Consider the following 23,444-nt stretch of genomic DNA (forward strand, 5'->3'; position numbering starts at 1 on the left):
ACGACGCCTTAAATAGACAGAGACGGTGGGGCTGGGGCTCAGAGACAATGGGACGAAAATTAGCATGAAGAGAGCACATATCAAAAGATGGTGCGGGTAGGGCAAGAGTTGTCACACAGGGGGCTGCGGAGGCTGTCGCAGCGCCCACTCGGAGACACAAGGCACAAACACAGGCAGAGACAACACAGCGATACAAACACCAAGTCAAGACACAAAGGCAGATTCAAAAGCAGAGAAACACAAAGACACAGATTTCATACCTTCCCGTAAAGGTGGTTCGAACTTGATTAGGTGCTTTCGTGACTGCAGGAATTACGCTTTGTTTTTTTCGGTAAAGTCACGTAGAAATAATGAAAAATAAAATTATATGATAGCATACGACATTTCGATTGCAACACAAGCAATCATCATCAGGTACAGAAGAGCTAAATTTTAGAGAGAGAGGAAACATATAACGGCAGATATATACAGACCTTGAAATAGCGTAATCTACCAGACCATGTGTTAATTGTGTTTTAACCGACCGTCTGTGTTGCTTTATATAGTTTCCAAATTTTGCTAAACCCTGTTTGATTTAGTGTGCTCCGTCTCTATCTGTGTCCCCTGGTGTGTCTGTGTTAATTCCCTCTACTTAAGGTCTGTATATATATCTGCGGTTATATGTTTCCTCTCTCTCTTAAATTTAGCTCTTCTGTACCTGATGATGATTGCTTGTGTTGCAATCGAAATGTCGTATGCTATTATATAATTTTATTTTTCATTATTTCTACGTGACTTTACCGAAAAAAACAAAGAGTAATTCCTGCAGTCACGAAAGTACCTAATCAAGTTCGAACCACCTTTACGGGAAGGTATGAAGTCTATGTCTTTGTGTTTCTCTGCTGGTGAATCTGCCTTTGTGTCTTGACTTGGTGTTTGTATCGCTGTGTTGTCTCTGCCTGTGTTTGTGCCTTGTGTCTCCGAGTGGGCGCTGCGACAGCCTCCGCAGCCCCCTGTGTGACAACTCTTGCCCTACCCGCACCATCCTTTGATATGTGCTCTCTTCATGCTAATTTTTCGTCCCATTGTCCCTGAGCCCCAGCCCCACCGTCTCTGTCTATTTAAGGCGTCGTCACAGAGATGCGGTTTTACTTCTTCACTGTGTGCCTGTCTCTCCCCTTTACGGTCTGTGCTCTATTACTCTTAAATTTCACACAACTTACAATTTAGCAATCTTTGAAATAGCGTAATCTAGCAGACCATGCGTTAATTGTGTTTTAACCGACCGTCTGTGTTGCTTTATATAGTTTCCAAATTTTACTAAACCCTGTTTGATTTAGTGTGCTCCGTCTCTCTCTGTGTTCCCTGGTGTGTCTGTGTTAATTCCCTCTACTTAAGGTCTGTATATATATCTGCGGTTATGTGTTTCCTCTCTCTCTTAAATTTAGCTCTTCTGTACCTGATGATGATTGCTTGTGTTGCAATCGAAACGTCGTATGTTATTATCTAATTTTATTTTTTATAATTTCTACGTGACTTTACCGAAAAAACCAAAGAGTAATTCCTGCAGTCACGAAAGCACCTAATCAAGTTTCTTGCTGTGGTTTCACACCTGATGATGATTGCTTGTGTTGCAGTCAAAACGTCGTGAGAATTTTATTGTTTTATATTTTTATTATTTGATTGTTTTCCTCCTACGTGACTTTACTGAAAGAACCAAGAATATGAATCCCTGCAGTCACGAAAGCTTTAAATAAAAATATCCTGAACACCTCCTCTGTCAGCCACAGTCTCTGGGGAGGTCTGGACCGCGTAACCAAAGCAGCCATTGAAGCTGCATGAGTCACAGTCCTAAACCTCGCCCATTTACCCTCAACATCAGGAGGAGTGGTGGACGATGCCAACCCCAGCCGCAAGCGATGATGAAATTCTCGCTTGCAACTTTCATCAAATAACTGAGACCAGGCCACTTTAGGTTGGAATGGGGTCCTGGATGTACACCCACCACCGGAGTGAAAGAATGGCAGGCACATCTAACAGATGACTAGTCGATGGTCAGAGGGCAGATCAGCTCCACGGTAGGTCCTGGTGTCAAGGATATGGGCTTGCATCTGCTGGTCCGTCACTATGTAGTCCAGCAGATGTTTTTGCTTGGATCCGGCATGCATCCATGATGTTGTGTGGATGCGCCGATGCCGGAACAGCGTGTTGGTAATTACAAGCCCATGGGCTGCACAAAAATCTAGCAGCCTCCTAACGTTGTTATTGAGCTGATCTGGCCCATGCCCTCCAATCACTCCAGACCAGGTGCCAGCATCATTGGCATTGAAGTCACCCAACAAGATGACTCTATCCCGAGAGGTCACTTTAGCCAGGACCTGTGGCAGGAGGCCGATGAGTCAGGCATCTGACTCATCGGCTTTGCCTGCAGCCCTTCACGGATGTTCGTCTTCGGTGGGGGCATAAGTAACCACAACCACCACTCCTCGCCTCCGGTTGATGGGAAGGCGAGCCCAAAGTAGCCTAGGGCTTACAGCTTCCCACACCTCACCGCCACGCTCCCACGCCCCCTTCATTATTTTGTTCAAAAGAAGAGCCACACCCTGTTGTTTGGCAGTCTCCTGCCCCGAGTAGAGGACTGTCCACCCCTCATGGTGACAGGAGCCAGAACCGGTCCACCGGACCTCCTGAATGCCACAGAGATTCATGCGGTACTGGTCCAGCTCCCGACAGAGGAGTGGCAGCCTCTCCTCCGCAGTGAGCGTTCGAACATTCCACGTGGCCACACGAAGTGGCTTTTCGTTGTTTCTAGAGGAGCCCCGAGGGTAAAGATTCAATCTCCTGACTCCGCCAATTGGGGTTTGGCCAGGAGACGTCATAGATGCCTGTCCCCCTGGGGCCTCCGTCACACGCTTATTAGTTACATATTTGAGTCGTGGTTTATTGGTAATTAATTGAAGGTGTAGGGGTTACCAGACCCTCGCACCAGTCCAGAGCCCCCGTTTAGCCACTGTGGTCACAGACGCCATGAGAGGAGAGGCCAATCGGAATTGGCCCTCCCCCCACAGCACTGTCCACGACAGAGTTGCCCGTCCGGCACCGCGAGGAAGTAGAGGGTTGTTTTTGCCGGACACGTCAATGTACACACACACATTGACTGACACACATAGACACACAAATGCACATTGACTTACACACTCAGATGGAGCCATGCACACACATGGACTAACACACACACATGGACTAACACACACAGAGCGACTGATACGCACAAAAATGGACTGACATGCACACTGGGACTGACACACACACAATCACTTGGACGTACACATACACATCGGCGTTGTCCGTTCGAAAAAGACAGACACACACATGGACTTAAACACATGCATGGACCTACACGCATACACATATGGACTCAAACACACAAACATCGACTCACACACACACACGTCGACGTGCAGAGCAATCCCCGATGATGGCACAGCTATCAGCATCACAGTACTATGTATGAGTAAATAGCGTGATGTGAGCAATCGAAACAATAAAAATACATAAAAGAAAAAAGCTGAAAGAAGTGGAAATTAAAGAGCAGCAGTACGCACAGGTACAGTGAGGGAAACAAGTATTTGATCCCCTGCTGATTTTGTACGTTTGCCCACTGACAAAAAAATTATCAGTCTATAATTTTAATGGTAGGTTTATTTGAACAGTGAGAGACAGAATAACAACAAACTCCAGAAAAACGCATATCAAAAATGTTTTAAATTGATTTGCATTTTAATGAGGGAAATAAGTATTTGACCCCTCTGCAAAACATGACTTAGTACTTGGTGGCAAAACCCTTGTTGGCAATCACAGAGGTCAGACGTTTCTTGTAGTTGGCCACCAGGTTTGCACACATCTCAGGAGGGATTTTGTCCCACTCCTCTTTGCAGATCTTCTCCAAGTCATTAAGGTTTCGATGCTGACGCTTGGCAACTCGAACCTTCAGCTCCCTCCACAGATTTTCTATGGGATTAAGGTCTGGAGACTGGCTAGGCCACTCCAGAACCTGAATGTGCTTCTTCTTGAGCCACTCCTTTGTTGCCTTGGCCGTGTGTTTTGGGTCATTGTCATGCTGGAATACCCATCCACGACCTATTTTCAATGCCCTGGCTGAGGGAAGGAGGTTCTCACCCAAGATTTGACGGTACATGGCTCCGTCCATCGTTCCTTTGATGCGGTGACGTTGTCCTGTCCCCTTAGCAGAAAAACACCCCCAAAGCATAATGTTTCCACTTCCATGTTTGACGGTGGGGATGGTGTTCTTGGGGTCATAGGCAGCATTCCTCCTCCTACAAACACGGCGAGTTGAGTTGATGCCAAATAGCTTCATTTTGGTCTCATCTGACCACAACACTTTCACCCAGTTGTCCTCTGAATCATTCAGATGTTCATTGGCAAACTTCAGACGGGCATGTATATGTGCATTCTTGAGCAGGGGGACTTTGCGGGCGCTGCAGAATTTCAGTCCTTCACGGCGTACTGTGTTACCAATTGTTTTCTTGGTGACTGGTCCCAGCTGCCTTGAGATCATTGACAAGATCCTCCCGTGTAGTTCTGGGCTGATTCCTCACCGTTCTCATGATCATTGCAACTCCATGAGGTGAGATCTTGCATGGAGCCCCAGGCCGAGGGAGATTGACAGTTCTTTTGTGTTTCTCCCATTTGCGAATAATCACACCAACTGTTGTCACCTTCTCACCAAGCTGCTTGGCAATGGTCTTGTAGCCCATTCCAGCCTTGTGTAGGTCTACAATCTTGTCCCTGACATCCCTGGAGAGCTCTTTGGTCTTGGCCATGGTGTAGAGTTTGCAATCTGATTGATTGCTTCTGTGGACAAGTGTCTTTTATACAGGTAACAAGCTGAGATTAGGAGCACTCCCTTTAAGAGTGTGCTCCTAATCTCAGCTCGTTACCTGTATAAAAGACACCTGACAGCCAGAAATCTTTCTGATTGAGAGGGGGTCAAATACTTATTTCCCTCATTAAAATGCAAATCAATTTATAACATTTTTGACATGCGTTTTTTCTGGATTTTTTTGTTATTCTGTCTCTCACTATTCAAATAAACCTACCATTAAAATTATAGACTAATCATTTCTTTGTCAGTGGGCAAACGTACAAAATCAGCAGGGGATCAAATACTTTTTTCCCTCACTGTAAAATGAGAAGCAGGCTACAGTCTACAGTCGACATTAAAAGCTGCAATACGGGCAGCAGCTGAAAAAGCAGAATACAGTCGACATGAAAGGCAGACAGCAGGCCACATGACAGACTGGCAGTAGACCATCGCAGCGTCATGAAAACGCACCTAAAAAAGGGAATATTTAGCAGCCTAATAATGAAAAATTAGTTTTGTGCACACAAACATTATTGCTGTAATATCTGCCAACGTATTTGTTTAATAATAGTAAACAATAATACTACCACATGATAATTGCTTGTGTTGCAGTCGAAACGTCGTGAGAATTTTATTGCTTTATATTTTTATTATTGTATTGTTTCCCTTCTACGTGACTTTACCGAAAGAACCAAGAATATGAATCCCTGAAGTCACGAAAGCTTTAAATAAAAAAATAATACTACCATAATGCCATCCAAGGACATGACACTGTGAAGAAATATCCGCAGCGTCATGAGTGTATTTATTGCATGTTAAACGCGTGAAAGAAAATGTCGCCCGTGAGCTCGACCGAACGCGCATCACTTGGCAAGGTCGCGCAATAAATAAATAAAGCTAAATCCCACTAAATCGCTAATTTAACTAATTTAAAGGTGACGGATGTGAAAAAGGAATAGCCTATTCCCACCGCGGGGCTTAGGGCGTGCTGGCTGGCAAATTTGTTTCCACGTAAAGTCCACTGTTCGAGTGCCAAATCCCTCGCAAGCGCGCGCGGAAACTTTTATATATGAGAAGAAGGGGGGAGGAGCCAATTGGGACCGCAGGGTAGGGGGGGGGCCGTGTGGAGTCGGGGGGGGGGGGCGGTGATACGCTGAGTTAAGCTGGCGTGTGAACACGGGGGCGGAAGTAACACATTCCTGCAGAGGGAGCTGGTAGGAACGTTGGGTTGCTCGGTCAGTGGCCAGGGTCAACGGCGGCACCACGTGGTGTATTCCGCAAATATGCCCGACTGTGAGGGCTGGCACAAGCCGGCGTGAGTAGGTTAAACGTTGAGTTTTATAAGGGCACCACGGGGTGACCAGCCCCTCCCCACCCAGCCCTACCCCTCCCACCCAGCCCCACCCTCCCCACCCAGCCCCTCCCCACCCTCCCCACCCAGCCCCTCCCCACCCTCCCCTCCCAACCCAGCCCCACCCTCCCCACTCAGCCCCTCCCCACCCAGCCCCTCCCCACCCTCCCCTCCCCACCCAGCCCCACCCTCCCCACCCAGCCCCTCCCCTCCCTCCCCTCCCCACCCCTCCCATTTTTGGATGCACGACGGACGGACACAATAATCCCCTGTGGGCTGGTGTAACCAGGAGGTTCCTACGAGTATAAGCTGATAAATAAGAACGCTAAGTTAAGCCGATTGATAACATCTATTTATTATGCAGGAGAGGTGGCGGGAGGGTGAGTATTGGGGCACGGAGATTGGAGAGGCTTCGGGGGCGCCGTGTGGAGTCGGGTGATAAGCTGCATGTACTACGGGGGGGGGGGGGAGTGGGATGGGGGACAATTTTACACGATTAAAATCACTGTACGTAAAATTTCCTAGTGATAGTAGAGTGCAAAGCTGGGAGTAAAGACTGGAAATATGAATATAAACTATAAGGCAGCTAAAGTTTAACTTGGTTGATGACATACTTCCAATGTAGGGTAAAACACAGTCTGCGATAACACGTGACATGCGTACACAGGCTGAACAAAGGCTGAGGCGCGTGAGTAGCATCTAGAAGCATCCAGCAGCATCCCACGTTGTGTAATGCTACGCAGTAATCCTACTCACGTGACGTAGTCCTGCTCGATCGCGTTATACAAAAAATGTGTACCCTAACACCATTCATCGTGTGATGTCACATTCGCGTCATGAAAAGAGCACGTGTTTTAGGAGAAACAGAGCGTACGCATGGTGATATTTGAAGCGCATTAAGAGAACGACTCATGATTCTGAACGTTGGGTAAGCCCTTGCGATTTCCACCTGGCAGGATGACGTGAGGCAGGCTGCGAGCATCTTGATGCAGAGAGAGGTGACCGTCATCGCGCTGGGCGTGAAGCAGGCGGACGAGTTGGAACTCAAGTTGATTGCAGGTTCCAAGGTCTTCATGACAGACGATTACTCGGCTCTGAGCAGCTTCTCTCAAGAGGTTTTGATTGAAATCTGCTCTCAACCGGACGCGTTGGTCGTGAGAAGTCAAGTGACTATGGACCGTGAGTTGCTTGTTCGTTTATTGTCTTGCATTATTACATGTTAACCTACGAGGCACCCCCCCCCACCCCCGTGAGTCAATCCCCCCCCCCCCAGCGTGTCACCCCCTCCCCCCGCGAGTCACCCCCCCCCCCCGCGAGTCACCCCCCCCCCCATGGAGTCAGTCACCGCCCTGGAGTCACCCCCCTGGAGTCACCCCCCTCGAATCATCCCCCGCGAGTCACCCCCTCCCCCGTGAGTAACCTCCCCGTACGAGTCACCCCCCCTCGCGTGAGTCACCCCCCCCCCATGACTCACCTCCCTCCCCCCGTGAGTCACCCACCCAGCGAGTCACCCCCCCCCCTCGCGATTCTATCCACCCCCCTCGAGTCACCCCCCTCCAGTTACCCCCTGCAAGTACCAAGTACTATGGCCTACGACACAATGTTAACTTCAAAGACATTTTTGAGCAAAAATGTGCACCGTGTCACGATGCCCGCAAAATCACGTCGCTGCGGCCGTTGTGTTTCGTGGCTGCTGCAGCTTGCGAAATGAGCAGACCTGCCGACATCGTCTTCCTGATGGGAGGAGAGAAGAACGCCCCGACGCTGCAGAAGCTGCGAGCCCTCCTCCTCTACATCATCGATGCCCTGAGGGTCGGTAGCAGCGAAGTTCGCGTCGGTCTCCTCCGTTACAACGCCGACCCCAAGAACGAGTTCTTCCTGAAGACGCACAAAAGGAAGGAAGACGTCATAAAGGCCTCCAAGTCTCTGCAAGTCAGAAAAGGGAGCCCGAAGCTCGGCGCCGGTTTGAACTTCGCCGCCAAGAATCATTTCACCAAGTCTGCTGGCAGCCGCGAGCTGGAGGGCGTGCCGCAGATCGCAGTCGTCTTGGCAGGAGCGTCACCAGACGACGATGTGTTGGCGGCGGCGGAGGAGCTCAAGGGTCAGGGGGTCGCGATCTTCGTCATCGCGACCGAAGACGCGGACATTGCCGAGCTGCAGAGAGTTCCCAGCCAGTCATCGTTCTTGCTCACCTCCGTCGACCAGGCCACGATTTTGCAGCAATTGTGCAAGTACATCGACCTCCACCTCGCACCTTGGCCACTGAAGCCGATGGGAGGTAAAACATGTTTAATGCCACACGCTTTGCTCGAATTGAATCATTCCGCATTTCCTCGTATACGCTGCAACATTTATGGTCATGTTCTTGCTAATTATTATGCTGCCTGTGATGCAATGTGGCAACACAAAGAAGTTACAAGGTATACTTCAAATATTTTTCCTTTTCGAAAATGTAAATTTTGTATTGTATTTACAAAGGGTACACTTGTCGATAACATCCAATGCTAAAGCGCTTATACATATTACCATATTTTCTTCGATTATGATTTTATAAGGAACATTTGTATTGTTTTAGTACTGTGCAATGTAAGCAGCTCCAATCACACAATAAAGAACAAATGCTCTATTGAAGGTGCCTATAAAAAGGACATATCTTGAAACCACATTGCGCTGACTTGCACGGACGCAGTGGTTACCAGTATTGGCTGCCACGGTACATCCAGGACGAGCATTGGGCACCACGTTTGGCAGAGTGACCTCGCAGTGATCAGAGCCTCGGTTCAACTCCCTACTCGGACACATTTCTGCGTGGAGTCTGTATGTTCTCCCCCTGATCTGCATGGGGTTTCTTCCGGGCTCTCCAATCTCCTCCCAAAGCAAAAAAAAACTGGTATCAGCCAAACATCCCAATGCTAAAAAAATCCTGCAATTGACTAATTTGGGATTACGCACAGCAGCAGCAGGAACATTGCTCCCTAATGTGAAAACTTGGCAGGACCCTCCTGAAAAAAGTGATGAGACTCGGTAAGGCTTTCCTGAGCAACCGAGCATCAGAACAAAAAAATAATTACAGTTTTGTTGACAGTGTAAGGTGCCCAGCATAGCAAATCTAATTCTATATTTCAGCACAGCTCCTTAGGCTCTCACTTCTCAGTTGGTGATATCTTTCTCAGATCGTGTGCGAGTACTGCATAAGCACATGAAATTCGAGGAGGATCTTACCTTGCTTCGAAATCCCGTTTAGTTGTAGTGCATCCGATCAATAATTTTCAGCAAAGTATAAAATAAATTTAAATACCGATTTGAAGTGTCTTTAAGTCCAGGCCGACCAGATGTGGAATGATCCAATTATTCATCCGACAGGAATGCGAAGCACGTTTCACGCAGCACTGAAAATGTTAAGCCACCGAACACAGACTTGGGTCTGCTTTTAAATGTTTTTTTAGTACTTGCTTACCACTTAGTAGAGGCTTGAGTACAAAGAGGAAGTGCTGACTCAGGTCGGCACAATGCATCGATCGATTAGGATCCGGCATTTAGCTAACGACGCGCGCATCCAAACGCGCGCATGCGAATCGTGCATTTTAGTTCCACGCGTGTGGCGTGTGTTATGTCATCGCGCCACCCCTGCCACCATCTGCAGCCAACAGAAGGCGCTACCATATGCCAGGATGTAAAAAATAACAACCTAGTATTCAGAATAATGTTATTTATTCGTCACCAATGAACAATGCTGTTGCAAAGTGAGCAGTTGAATGTGCTGTTCTCCCTTCTCAGATTACATGCGTGCCCCGCCAATGGACGTGGCCTTCCTAATCGACGGGTCATCATCCGTGGGAGAGATAAACTTCCGCTTCATCAAAAACCTTGTCTACTCCTTCGTGTCGGCGCTGCCCGTCGGCGTCGACAACGTCCACGTGTCCGTGGTGCAGATCGGCGGCGCGCCGCAAATCGAGTTTACGCTCGATAAGTACTTCGACAAGGAGAAGGTCCTCCGTGCCATCGAGGGAGTCACGCTTCAGGGCGGCACGGGAAAGATTAGGCAAGCTATCGAGCTCTCCATCAGCAACGTGTTCTCTCAGAAGGGCGGCGGCCGGGCGCAGAGCGTTGTTCCACAGCTGGCTGTGGTGGTGTCCGGCGGAGAGTCCGCGGACGACCTCTCCGGCGTGGAGGCCCTGCTGAAGCGCGCCGGCCTCACGGCATTCTGCATCGGCGTGAAGGGCGGCGGAGTGGCCAACCTGAACCTGATAGCGTCGTCGCCGCGTGACGCCCACGTGCACCTGGTGCAGTCGTTCCAGCAAATCCAGCGTGTCATGAATGAGGTCCTCAGCACCACGGTCGCAGAAGTAGAAAGGAAAATGAACAAAGTGATTGTCAGGTCGACGAGTACCTCCTTTAATCCAAATATGCGTGAGTGCTTTTGTACCCTTCCTCATGAATACACTCTACATAGAGCTTTTCATTGTCATTGTCTCGTGTGCGAAGCTGATAAAAAAAAACACAACTGTACTGTAAATGCAGGAGGTTGCAGTGATGACACACAGAGTGCTTGCCACAAACCACAATAGGTTATTAATCTCGAAAAAAAACTCTCACCGTATCAGCGCTTTCAGATGTGCTTCTGCGGCGGTCTGGAATGCTCTTTCTTCTGATATTAGGAAGCCACTGGAGCTATGTACTTTTAAATCTAGATTGAAAACTAATTTACTTTAGAACCACTTTTTGTATTTACTTTGTTGTCCTTCCCCCGCACATCCGATTAGTGCGGTTGGCTACGTACTGTTCAAGTTGCATTCAGCATTGTGTTCCAGTGCCACTTCAGGTCATCGATAAATATGTGATGTAAACACTCATGAATTGGTCGATAACACTTTGATGAATAGATGAATGCAGAGCTTATGGGGGAATTTGGCGCTGACCCTTTCCACTCATCTATAGTTCCTCATGCCTCTGAGCCTTTCTCTTCAAGAGCGAGCAACAATTGTGCATTATTAATAATAGTATGATATAAACTGGGGTTGTGAATTTCATGACAACGACTAACAGCATCTCAACGATGTTTTCACCACAGAATGCGGCATCATAGCCGACGTGGTGCTGGTGATCGACAGTTCGACCAGCATCAGTCCACAGAACTTTGAGAACACGAAAGACTTCCTCAGCAAGTTGGTGACGAACTTCAGAATCTCGGCAAATGCCGTAAACGTTGGCGCCATCCAGTTCAGCACCAACCCCACGACCGAATTCCTGCTCACAGATTACGATACGCGCGAGAAAGTGGTGGCCGCCATCCTCGCTATCAAACAGCAGGAGGGCGACACCTACACAGACAAGGCGCTGTGGCACGTCAAGAACAACATGCTGGGCGATCGCAAGGTGTCCAAGGTGGTGGTGGTGTTCACCGATGGCGACCCCACCAACAAATACAAGGTCCCCGCCGCGGCCGCCGCGCTGCACAACCAGGGCGTCAAAGTGGTGGCGATCGGCGTGGGTGATGTCCGCTTCGAGAACCTCAAAGTCATCGCCAGCGAGGAGAAGCTCGTGTTCCACCTCGAGAGTTTTGAAGACCTGCCAAACATTCGGGACGAGGTGGTGGGCAAGATGTGCATCGGGGATGAGCCAGCGCCAAGCACGACGCCTCAGCCGCCACCGAGTAAGTGCGGTGGTGATGGTGGTGGTGTCGCAGTGATGACCGCTCACGCCTCACAGCAGCTAGCAGGGCCTGGGTTCGATTCCTGGCTCGGTTGTCTTTCAGTGTAGAGTCTATTTGACGCATTAAAAAAATATAATGGTGTAGAGTATGGTGTGGTGTTTTTGCAGTGTAATGGTAGTGTAGAAATATGGTGTAGCAAGCAGATACTGGGTTCGATTCCTGACTGTTGCCTTTCGGCGTGGAGTCTACTTAACGCATTTTTTTACTATTTTTTTTTCATGGTGTAGTGTAGGAATATTTTATAGTGGTGTGGTTGTGTGGCGTAGGAGTGCAGCATAGTGGTAAAATACATTCATGTTGTGGTGTGGTGGAGTGAAATCTCTGTGTTTCAGGGGAGTAGTGTGTCTGGTGGGTGTCTACCGAGTGGTGAGGTAAGGCCCACTGAGCTATGTAGCTCGTTTTCAGAAGTGACCTGGCCGCAAATGGTAGTTCATCAAAGTGACTTATCATCATGTGTAAATGTATAGCAGCCAAATACTCAAAGCGGGTAATGTTGATTCTAAACGTGTAAGGAGAAACCGGAGAACCCAGAGAAAAATCCACGACCACAGGGAGAGCACGCAAACTCTATATATACAGGTGTCAGGGTCGTAATCGAACCCACGACCTCCTGCATACCAGGCAAGGTAGTTAACATCTTGCCACCACGGCGTCTGTATTTTCTCCCCCTGCTCTGAATGGGTTTTCTTTAGGATCTACGGTTTCCTCCCAAAGCTGAATAAAAACCGCTGAAATATTACGTGAAAATTACTCAAATGGGATCACACACAGCAACAATATCGCCCCCCTACTGTGAAAACTTGGCCAGGACCCTCCTGAAAAAGAGTCTTGAGACTCAGGCTTTCCTGGATAATCAAAACGGAATAATAATAACAATAATAATACATACTCTTTGGTTCTTTTGGTAAAGTCACGTAGGTATAAAATAAAATAAATCACGACGTTTCGGGCGCAACACAAGCGTCCGTCATCAGGTGGGGAAGCATGGTCTGCTGCTGAGGCAGACTGTTTTAAAAGGTTTGAAATGGGTGTAGCTCAAGGGTAATAAAGAAGTGGCCGGGGCTAGTGATGTTAATGTGAGACATTAGCATGTAACTGTAATATAGGAGAGTGGCCTCCTCGATGAGGGCACAGAAGTGGCTATGTTAATGTGAGAGATTAACATGATGTTAATGTGAGAAATTAGCATGTAACTGTAATATAGGAGAGTGGCCTCCACGACGAGGGCACGGAAGTGGCTATGTTAATATGAGAGATTAGCATGATGTTAATATGAGAAATTAGTATGTAAGATAGGAGAGCGGCCTCCTCTTCATGACCCTTGGGCTACACCCATTTCAAACCTTTTAAAAACAATTCTAGATTTAAAGCTTTCGTGACTGCAAGGATCCATACTCTTTAGTTCTATTCGGTGAAGTCACGTAGGTAAAAAATAAAGCAACAAAAATCACGACGTTTCGGCCACAACACAAGCGGCCTTCATCAGGTGAAGGGACCAGGCTGTCTCGAGGACAGCGCTGGAGTGAAACACAGCCACGCTCAGACCGCGACCTTTAAGCAGTGTGCGAGGAAACAAGGTGCCTTGACAAAGGAATTAGCATAAAATTAGCATTTGATTGGCCGACTTAGCATGATGAACGGTGTAGAGGTGGTGTACATGCGGGTGAACATGCCGGTTGGAAAAGGGGGTCGGGGGAGTTTACCTATTGATGGTGTGAAAAGGGAATTTTTAAGAACTGCGAAAGTTTGGGGTACCACTACTTGAAAAATATACTGTACCATTGAAAATTAGTTTAATGTTTGGTTCGATTTAGAACATCTTTCCAATGGTTGCTTAATTTGAAACCATCTTCTCGGTTGAAATTGTGTCTGTGTTTGTAAATCTGAATTGCCTCGTGAACAAATCTCTGATAAAAACCTGTGGGTTTGCAAAGAACCTTGGTATCGGAGAAAATTATATCGTGATCACCCACAGCGTTGTAACAGTGATCAGCTATGACAGAAGAATTCGTTCTGATTTGTGCTTGCGAATTCGGTCAGAGACATGTCGCTTTGTCTCCTCGATATAGCAATCACCGCAGGTACAACGCCGGGGTACTGTAAGTCAAATTGAGTTGTACCTGCGGTGATTCCTATATCGGGGAGACAAAGCGACATGTCTCTGACCAAATTCGCGAGCACAAATCAGATTTGAAACACGGCAGAACAAATTATTCTGCCGTAGCTGATCACTGTTACAACCCTGTGAGTGATCACGATATAATTTTCTCCGATACCAAGGTTCTTTGCAAACCCACGGGTTTTTATCAGAGATTTGTTCACGAGGCAATTCAGATCTACAAACACAGACACAATTTCAACCGAGAAGATGGTTTCAAATTAAGCAACCATTGGAAAGATGTTCTAAATCGAACCAAACATTAAACTAATTTTCAAAGGTACAGTATATTTTTCAAGTAGTGGTACCCCAAACTTTCGCAGCTCTTAAAAATTCCCTTTTCACACCATCAATAGGTAAACTCCCCCTCCCCCCCTCGCCAACCGGCATGTTCACCCGCATGTACACCACCTCTACACCGTTCATCATGCTAAGTCGGCCAATCAAATGCAAATTTTTATGCTAATTCCTTTGTCAAGGCACCTTGTTTCCTCGCACACAGCTTAAAGGTCGCGGTCTGAGCGTGGCTGTGTTTGACTCCAGCGCTGTCCTCGAGACAGCCTGGTCCCTTCACCTGATGAAGGCCGCTTGTGTTGTAGCCGAAACGTCGTGATTTATTTTATTCTATAACTACGTGACTTTACCGAAAGAACAAAAGAGTATGGATTCCTGCAGTCACGAAAGCTTCAAATCAATAATGATACAGTTTTAAGAGTTATAACATGTGTTGTTCACGTAGTAATGCACTGTTCACTGTTATGTCTCATTAACATTGAGGAGGGGGCAGTGACACGGCCTGGCAGTTAGCGCATTCACTGCTTGTTGCAGAGGTTTATGGTTCGAATCTGGCAGGCCGCCCTGGTTATTCCTGTTCGTGTAATAATCGTCTTAATACCCCACGCATTCTGCGTCGCAGTGGATGTTAAAAATCTCCTGACGTCATTCGCAAGAGTATTCCATTGTGTGCCTGCATCATGATAAAAAATTTGCCAAATTCAAAATTTTAGCTGTAAAAGACTCAGCTGAGACTATACAGCTAGCAGCAATCATTGCTGACCAATGCCCCAGGTCACTCTTGCAATTTAGACTAATTTCCTGGTCTCTATAGTTCTCATCCTGGTTACACAAAATCAACTTAAAAGAGTGACTTTTGTGCAAGTCTAAACGCGCGCGAATGCGCACGCCGCCACCACGCCACGTCTAGGTATGACGGAGTGCTCGGTGGATGTCCTGGTCGGGGTGGACATGTCTACGAACAACGCGGCGGACTACCAGAAGTTGATCAACCCCCTGAATGATGTGCTCGGGGCTCTTGGGCAAGTTGAGCGCGTCAGCTGCGACATGGGAAGCACTCTGCCCACCCGGCTGGCGCTGTTGGCGGCAGCGCGCAACGGAAAAACGCTCGTAGAGACCGGCTTCATGCCTTTTGGCAACACGTTCAGAGAGGCGGTTGAGAAAATCAAGACGGCGGGGCCTTCCTTCCTGAACGAGCAGGTCCTGGGAGCCGCCCTGGAAAAGATGGAGAAGGATAAATATTCCAGACTGAAGGTACGTCGGAGTCCCAAGGATTTACTACATCGGGAGGACCTCTTCGTTCATCAAAAACTCTGAACATCTCGTAAATATAATTAAAGATATTAAGCTTAACCGTAATGATATTTGGCGTCCTCTGGTCTTACACCGTTTGAGACGAGGCTGGAAAGAAAGCTGTCTCTGGTGTGGACCAATCAGTTTCAAAGACAATGCATATATTATCAGTGTTTTTTTGCATTCTGACCACAAGTATTGTTGTTAATGCAGGCGTAATTCCTTGAAAAAGGTGTTTTTTTGTTGCCAGATAAAAGGGGAAAAAACCTATTCTCATATTTTGGTACTGGCAATGGAGGTCCGATGAAGTAAATATTATTTTAACCGTTTGGATAGCTACCACCTTAGTGCTGCATGGAAGCGAATCATCAAACAATACATTATTTAAATGCATGCCTATAAACGGCTGCATACTTCAATAGGGATTCCCGTTGTTACGCTATTTTAATACACACAATAGACAGGAAGGACAAATCAAAGGGCTCGAATTATCCCCCCCCCCCACTTTGCACAAGAACGCAGAAGTGTGGTCACCACTACTCTCCTCAGAATATTCGAATCAAAATCTTGATTTATCCAGGATAAATCCGATCAGCTATGAAGATCCTTTTCACAGATATCCAGAAGGGGCGGGTCAGAAAGTTACATAAACAAACAATACAAAAACACGATAGGAGTGCAAAGTATAGGAACAATGAGCGAACCACTAAAAATAAATAAATAGATATAGTGTATAGGTAAAAATTGCATGAGTGCGCCAATTCTCAAGCTTGGGAAAGGAAGCAAAACAGTAACAGTCCCAAACCATACCAAGACAACAACACACAGTCCCTCAATAAAATTGCACATTAAAATGTAACTATCGATATATGGGTAAGGATGAAAGTTACGAATCATATTTTGCAAATGCAGTTGTATCCACCACTAATATTCTGCCTTCGGATATTTTTTAAAGACAGATTTACAATGTTAAGGGAAGAAACAATGTTGTTTCCAAAACATTGGTACTGCAATGGCAAAGGCTTTGTCACCTATTCCCATTCTTGTTTTTGGGATAGTTAAAGGCAATTAGGTGGACGTCTGGGTGTGTCTTGAGTTAGACAATGGGGTTAAGGAATTTGCTAAGTTTAGCATAGATTTGCAATAAGGTTTTTTTTATGGATAAACATGGTCCAATGTAGATTTCTTATCAGCTCCTATCGGCTGTGACCCCGTGAGCTGCGACTGCTGCTATTCACAGCCAGAACTATTTGGAGGGACTCTTATTATCCACGGAGTAAATAACTGCCTGTTGAGCAGAGATAGTTTGCGGATAGAAGAAAAGTCGCCCACACGTGAAGCTGCCGTGTGTGTTAATCAGCGGCACAATGCTGCTCCCGCCAGTCACATCCGTTCCTCGTGGTTCTCTCCAGGCTCAGAGTTGCATGGCACTGTGGGATGATGATGATGATAGCGAGGCTAGTGATTGTTATGATGTTGGAGATTGACAGTGATGGTGATGATGGATTGGTGATGATGGATTGATGATGATTGTTTGACGATGATGATTGATTGCTGATGGTGTTGACGGATTGATGTCCCCGATAATGATAATGGATTGATGATGATTCGAGATGATGCTCATCAATTGATGATGGGTTGCAGATGATGTTGATGATTTGATGATGTATTGATGTTAATAGATTGACAATTATGTGTTGATGATGATGTATTAATGATGGATGATTGACAATGGTTGATGATGTTACTTTTGACATGTGCCATTGCTGGGCTGTGTGTCACTGTACTTCATTTTTTAAGCGACGTGGATCCCCACCATTTCCCCTTCGGCTGGTGTGTGCTCTGCGTGCAGGTTCTCATATATTTCACGGATGGATTGGATCAAGACTTGAGCAAGATGCAGAATATCATTAAAAAACTACACACCACAGGCAAGCGCTTGATTCTCTTTGGCACCGACAATTGTTGTCCGCATGCAGGTGCCGCCTCCTGAAATGTTTTAGCCTGGGCACTGCTTCCCCTAAAATCTTGATGATGAACGTGTGATGCATTGTTATGGGCCAACCAGTGGACGCGTGTGATCTTGAGCCCAAGCAATGCACTCCACAGTGCGATGCTGGTGCGTCTGTCGATCGTGGGGACAAGTTGTCATCGTTTGCAAATACACAAGCTGTGGCCAACAGAGCCATGCAATCCGTAGCAATAAGGGGACAGTTGCCTTGTATCGGAGTTAACTAGGTGTGTCTCAGAAATGTGAAACATGACAGATCTCTGCTAGTGCAAAGGATCTCTGCTATAAAATTAGCAAAAGGGCAGTCGTCGTCTCCATTAGTGGCCCTGGGTGAATCGGGAAATGTCCACATTGTCATGGTGGGGCCATTCCTTCCACATTATAATCAATGTTGAATTCCCACATGAAATGATATTCACTGTATTGATTATGATGATGACGATGATGACGATAGGCAAAGTAAAGCCTCAAATAGGCGGTAGGCTAGCGCACTTGCGCCTTACTGCAAGAGAAGCCTGAGTTCGATTTGCCTTTCTGTGAGAAGTTTGTATGTTCTCCCCCTGTTCTACAAAGGGTTTCCTCTGAGTTCTCCGGATTCCTTCCATAGCAAAAAAAAAAATGTAACTGGTATTGGGCAAAACATCCCAAAGTTAAAATATTACCTGAAAATTGTTCAATTGGGATTTCACACAGCACCAACATCATCCCCCACCTGCTAAAACTCGGCAGGACGCTCCCAAAAAGGAGTCTTGAGTGAGGCCTTCCTGAGCGAACGGGCGTAATAATGATGTGTTGCGAGCTCGACAGTCTGAACGGATGACTCGTTGCATCCTCACACTGGGCCATTCTCGACCGTGTTGTAATGGCGGGGTGGGGGTTTGCATGATGGCGCTTCTGCTGTGAGCAGGCATTGTGAAGGCCTTCATCACGGTGAGCCTGCAAGGTATGGCCCAAGAGGCCGATATCTCCAAGGTGGAGTTTGGCCGTGGGACGCGGTACAATCGGCAAATCGTGCTCGCTCGCTGGGACCTGCAAAACGAGCTGGCTGTGGAGCTCGTGAGTGGTTTTGACTGGGAGGCACTCCCACGTACACACACACAAATACAAATATCCCCCATATAGCTTCAACAAATTGTTGAGGCAAGTGCTGATAGCGAGCACCTATGAAGGCCGGCACGGCACACGAGGGGGTGGGTGGCCAGCGGCATGCCCGAGCGCCTTCGTCTCCCCAGTGGAGATGTTTTCACACAGCACCAGGTACTCATTTGAGGCTAAGTCTAGTGAGTGGAGGCCTAGAACCGGTTCAGATAATTGTCATTGGTGTTGCCCGTGAGAGCGAAAAATCAAACTCTGGTCACGGGGTTCATAGCGCCGCGCGCTAACCGCTGCGCCACGGTTCCCTCCAAACACACACACTATACTCTTGGCTGATGGATTCATTCCAGTTTCTAGTTTGCCAAAGCAAACAAAGCAATGTATTGGCGTGGTAATCGCCCACGGAGATGAAAAAGTATGTTGGACAAGTTAACCGTGGAGTTAAATAAGAACATGGTTGGCGAAAGAGAGATGGTGCAAAGCAACAACAAGGCCCCCCTAAAAGGGTAGCAAGACATTCAAACGTTGTAGGTAACATTTCACAGAAGTAAAATAGACACATATATACACACAGACACCGCACACATTTCTTACGAAATCACCCTGAAGTCTTTAAAACAAACTTTCCAACTGTGTTTTGCTCAATACATAACTAGCAATAAAAATGCATATATAGATATTCAAAAGCCTTTCCTGTATGATAATGAAAACATTTTTATATGCATTAGTCTTTTCTGAGTGAAAAGGCAGATTATAATGCCATTTAACAGAACATAATTTTTCATTTTTATGGAAAAAATCAAGTCATATTTGTCTTTCTGACAACACACGAATCAGGCTGCACATCTCAGAGAAGCTCTAAACTCACCCGTTTCCCTTCCGCTCGCGTGAATATGACATGAAATTAAAATCGCTCATCTGATTTGCAAACAACTTACTGTCAGGTAAAGTGTTGGTAACCTGTCTGTTATCAGCTGTTACCAAGTATGGTCATCACTGGCAATGCCCAGAGTGCTGGACACAACTAAAACCAGCCTATGTAGAGATCGTTTTTAACTTTACATTTTTTTTACTTGCAAAAATGTTGACCTCGCGTTCGTATTTACATGGCAGTGAAGTGTAAGTCGTCGTTTAGCAAATTCAATCTTATGCTCAAAAACATCTCAGGCAAGCTAAAGTTTCGCTCATCAATGTGAGAGGGAGAATAAACTCAAGTTGGCTTAAGCAGCCGGAGTAAAAGCTCACAGATAATGAGAACCACTCCTTAGTTATCTGAGCGCCCACGCGGCTGCGAACGGGATATGCCGACCTTGATTGCCGACTACGTAGCGATGTAAGTGCACTGCTCAATCTTGCCGTTGAGGCTGTTTCCTTTCGCTGTGCCCGCTGCTCTCCCCCCACCCCCAGAACAGCGTGGCGGAGCGCATCTGCTGCGGAGTGATGTGCAAGTGCAGCGGGCAGTCGGGCCCGCGCGGTCTACAGGGGCCGAGAGGCCCGCAGGTACGAGGAGGTTCTGCTGGGGGCCGGCCGGGTAGCCGGGTGGCTGGCCGGCATGGCAGTGACGGCCAGATGCCACTGCAACTCCGAGCATCGTGGATAATTCTTAGCGGTCCTCTCCGAACTCGAGCTGGCGTGGCTGGAGACAGGCTGGACGGGAGCCTAAATGCTACGTCTTGCGCTGCCAACAAAGAGGACATTGCAGATGTTTTTACGAAAACCATACAATGCGAAACTGCTTGCTACAAAACTTGCTACAACTTGCCCAGATTTATATAATTTGTGGTAAGATGGGCAATGAAATACTTTTTAAAAAGTTTTTTCTTTTAAACTGAAATGCACAACAGCAGTTCGTAGGTCTGCATCCAAGCGTGTGAATCCATGAAAGCATAGAGAGTATCCACACGTACATTCTTTGGAGATCTGCATAGCCTAACGCAACACGAGGCTCCCTTATACTGGCTTTCCAACTTGTGCTGCCTTGCCAGCTTGTTTATATATTAAACTGAGCAGTGTGGTGAAGTGTGGTCAAAACAACCCCATGACAGCCGTGGCATGGGGAAGCTTTGGTGTGGAAAAAGGCTGTCATTTATTATGATTGGTCTTTTCATCTTATTTAAATGAAATTGTTCATTTGGAATGTGTGTATTTTATCTTTGCAAATACGCTCTCCATTTAGACTTTTGCCTTTTATTTCAGTAAAATCCAATTTTTTGAAAAATATTCGATTGTTTTTTCTGAGAAATAGCTTTGGCGAAAACGTGGGTACTTGTTATAAATTTGTATTTTATTACTTGTTTTACGCAATATCAATGGACTTTATTATCTACGATCGAAGATTATATCTCTGTGACGAGTTATAGTTCCATCTTCCATCTCTCCCTCAGCATGACCACATTTTGCTGTTTTTAAGACTCTCATTGCTTGACATCTAAATTTGATGGCGCTTTTATTTTTGTTTTGTGATCTCTGATTTATTTATCTTCTCATTCGTACAGAGTTTGGTGTATTGACCCTTCAGTTTTAGCGTCTGTATCTACTTCCTCAGCAAGTCTTGTGGGATTTGAGATCATTTGTCCTCTGCTGGTGAACCTTCCCCCTCCGTCACCATGCTAGTTTATTGCGTTGTCCGTGGAGCACACGGTAAGCTGAGGAGCTGGGAATTATGGATGAGGAGAGAAAAGTGTAATGTCCTCGTCATTGTCCAGAGTGGGTCAAGTTTCTAGCCCGCAATACGGGCTACATGCAAGCTTCGGAATTTAAATCATTCTCTGCTGAAAACGTTGGAGTGGATAAGCAGACGGGATGAATGAGTGATTTTAAAGTTCATGAAATATTTTATTTAAGCCATAAACCAGGAATTGTGACCACTTGGCTCATTTTAACAATTATATACCATCTGAGGTAGAAACAGTGTATTGTGGGGGATGGGGGGGGGAGCTGATTACAGCATCACGAACTGCCCATGGAAACAGCTGGAGGGGTTGCTGCCATATGAACACATGGTACAGATTAAACAACCCATTACTCCGGGCCCCAGCGTAAACACACAAAGAGTAAAAAAAAAGCAGCCTTTAAAGGAAGGAAACCTCACATCGTTGATGGTGGAAATCGTACCTTTATGAAAGTTAAATCCCATTGAAAATTATTACCAAATGGCTGCGCAGACAGCTGTGCCCATCGCCGGCGACAAATGGCATCGCTGAGGTGACCTCGGGATTCACCGCTGAGTAGCCGCACGCATCTGGTCCGCCGGAGTGGCGTTCAGATTGAATGCTCTACGTGCTGTACACGATTACCAGCTAACGTGAACTCTCGCTTTCGCACGCGTGTTTTAACAACAACAAAAGCCGTTGTCTCTTTGCAAAAATAACTGCATCCCGATTTTCGTCGAGTTTGTTTCTGCGCTCTTGCAGACTTACGACTTTTTTCTGCAAATTCCATTTTAAAAAAAAACGGTTCCACCAAAATTCAAACGGCGGTTTCTGGCCCTCTTTTAAAATCTGTGGGGGATGGGTTGAGCCCTGCTCTGCAGAACGTGGTGCAACCGGCCAGCACTTGGCTGCTGAGGAACAGCCAGGCCCTCCCTGCTGATATCGGCACGCCTGCTGCGACAACCGGACAGGCCCAACGATTGGTGTCTGCTCCACCCTGGCCCGCTACTCTCGTGCTAAGCCACACCAACGTAGGGCTACTTGAAAACAATAATGATGACAAGTGAAGGTTTTCATGAAAGTGATGATGCTGCTGCTTCAACTAACTGATGATCCATCAACTGGCAATTCTACAAACCCACAACGCAAATTCTGCGTTGATCCATCAAACCTTATCACACATGGTACTGCTTTAAGGCATCTGTGAAAAAGAGCTTCATAGCTCATCGGATTCCCCCAGGATGAATTGCGATTCTCAATCTGAAGGCTGACTTGACCTAGGGCACGCTCAGGACCGCTTGGTTCAAAGATCACTCGCCAATCATGTTAACAGTGTCCAGGGCTCGTAGCACAGCAATCTAACCACTGTGCCGCCACTCTCCTCCCACACTTGCACGCAATCACAGGCAATGGCTTTGCAAAGGGCTCTCTAAATTTGTATTGCTCAATGTGAAGGATAGAGATTAAGGCAGTGTTAAAGACAATCTCCAATTAGCATGATTGGCTATGTACGGCACGAGACAAGTTCAACGTACATGCATAATTGGGCACCTGAGTGTACCTCGCACAAATCTGCATTCAATGCTTTGCCCCAGACTTTTCGGGATGCTCCGTCAATCGAAGTTTTTAGGGATGGTCTGAGATCCATCTGTGTAGGGTTGTTTGCCTCGAAGTTTGAGTGTAAAGGGTTGTTAATGGGATTATGTTGTAAAGCGCTGTGAGGCATTGTGTGATCGGCACCATATAAAACTGAGCTTTTCCTTGCCTACTAAGACAGCATGCTGGGTTAATAGAAATGCCTGTATTGTTTGTCAGAGCGTTGACAGGCCAAGGATGCTTACGTTTTCAATGAGACAAAAATATCAGTACATCTACTGCCCTTTTTTCAGTGCACTGTTGGACGAAGGCCTGTCGATGCAATGTCAGTTGTGGGGGTTCTTTGTCCATAGTTGACCTTGCTGGTCAGCGCGGTCTACTGAAAGCGGGGATGGTTTGGTTCTTGTATCACTCGCCA

The 23,444-nt window shown here is 46.8% G+C and overlaps 1 protein-coding gene across 1 annotated transcript in view; it reads left to right on the top strand.

Moving 5' to 3' along the window:
* Window positions 1-23,444, top strand: part of LOC116938842 (collagen alpha-3(VI) chain-like) — a 114,715-nt gene that overhangs the window by 11,034 nt on the left and 80,237 nt on the right. Inside the window, exons 4-11 of the mRNA XM_076054492.1 lie at window positions 7,172-7,394; window positions 7,915-8,493; window positions 9,993-10,625; window positions 11,287-11,868; window positions 15,291-15,634; window positions 17,526-17,604; window positions 18,592-18,740; window positions 20,187-20,279. Coding sequence (XP_075910607.1) covers window positions 7,172-7,394; window positions 7,915-8,493; window positions 9,993-10,625; window positions 11,287-11,868; window positions 15,291-15,634; window positions 17,526-17,604; window positions 18,592-18,740; window positions 20,187-20,279 — 2,682 coding nt within the window. The remainder of the gene's footprint in view (window positions 1-7,171; window positions 7,395-7,914; window positions 8,494-9,992; window positions 10,626-11,286; window positions 11,869-15,290; window positions 15,635-17,525; window positions 17,605-18,591; window positions 18,741-20,186; window positions 20,280-23,444) is intronic.

This window comes from Petromyzon marinus, chromosome 4 (assembly GCF_048934315.1).
Source record: "Petromyzon marinus isolate PM22_M1 ecotype Great Lakes invasive population chromosome 4, UKy_Petmar_22M1.pri1.0, whole genome shotgun sequence".
Lineage (NCBI taxonomy): Eukaryota > Metazoa > Chordata > Hyperoartia > Petromyzontiformes > Petromyzontidae > Petromyzon > Petromyzon marinus.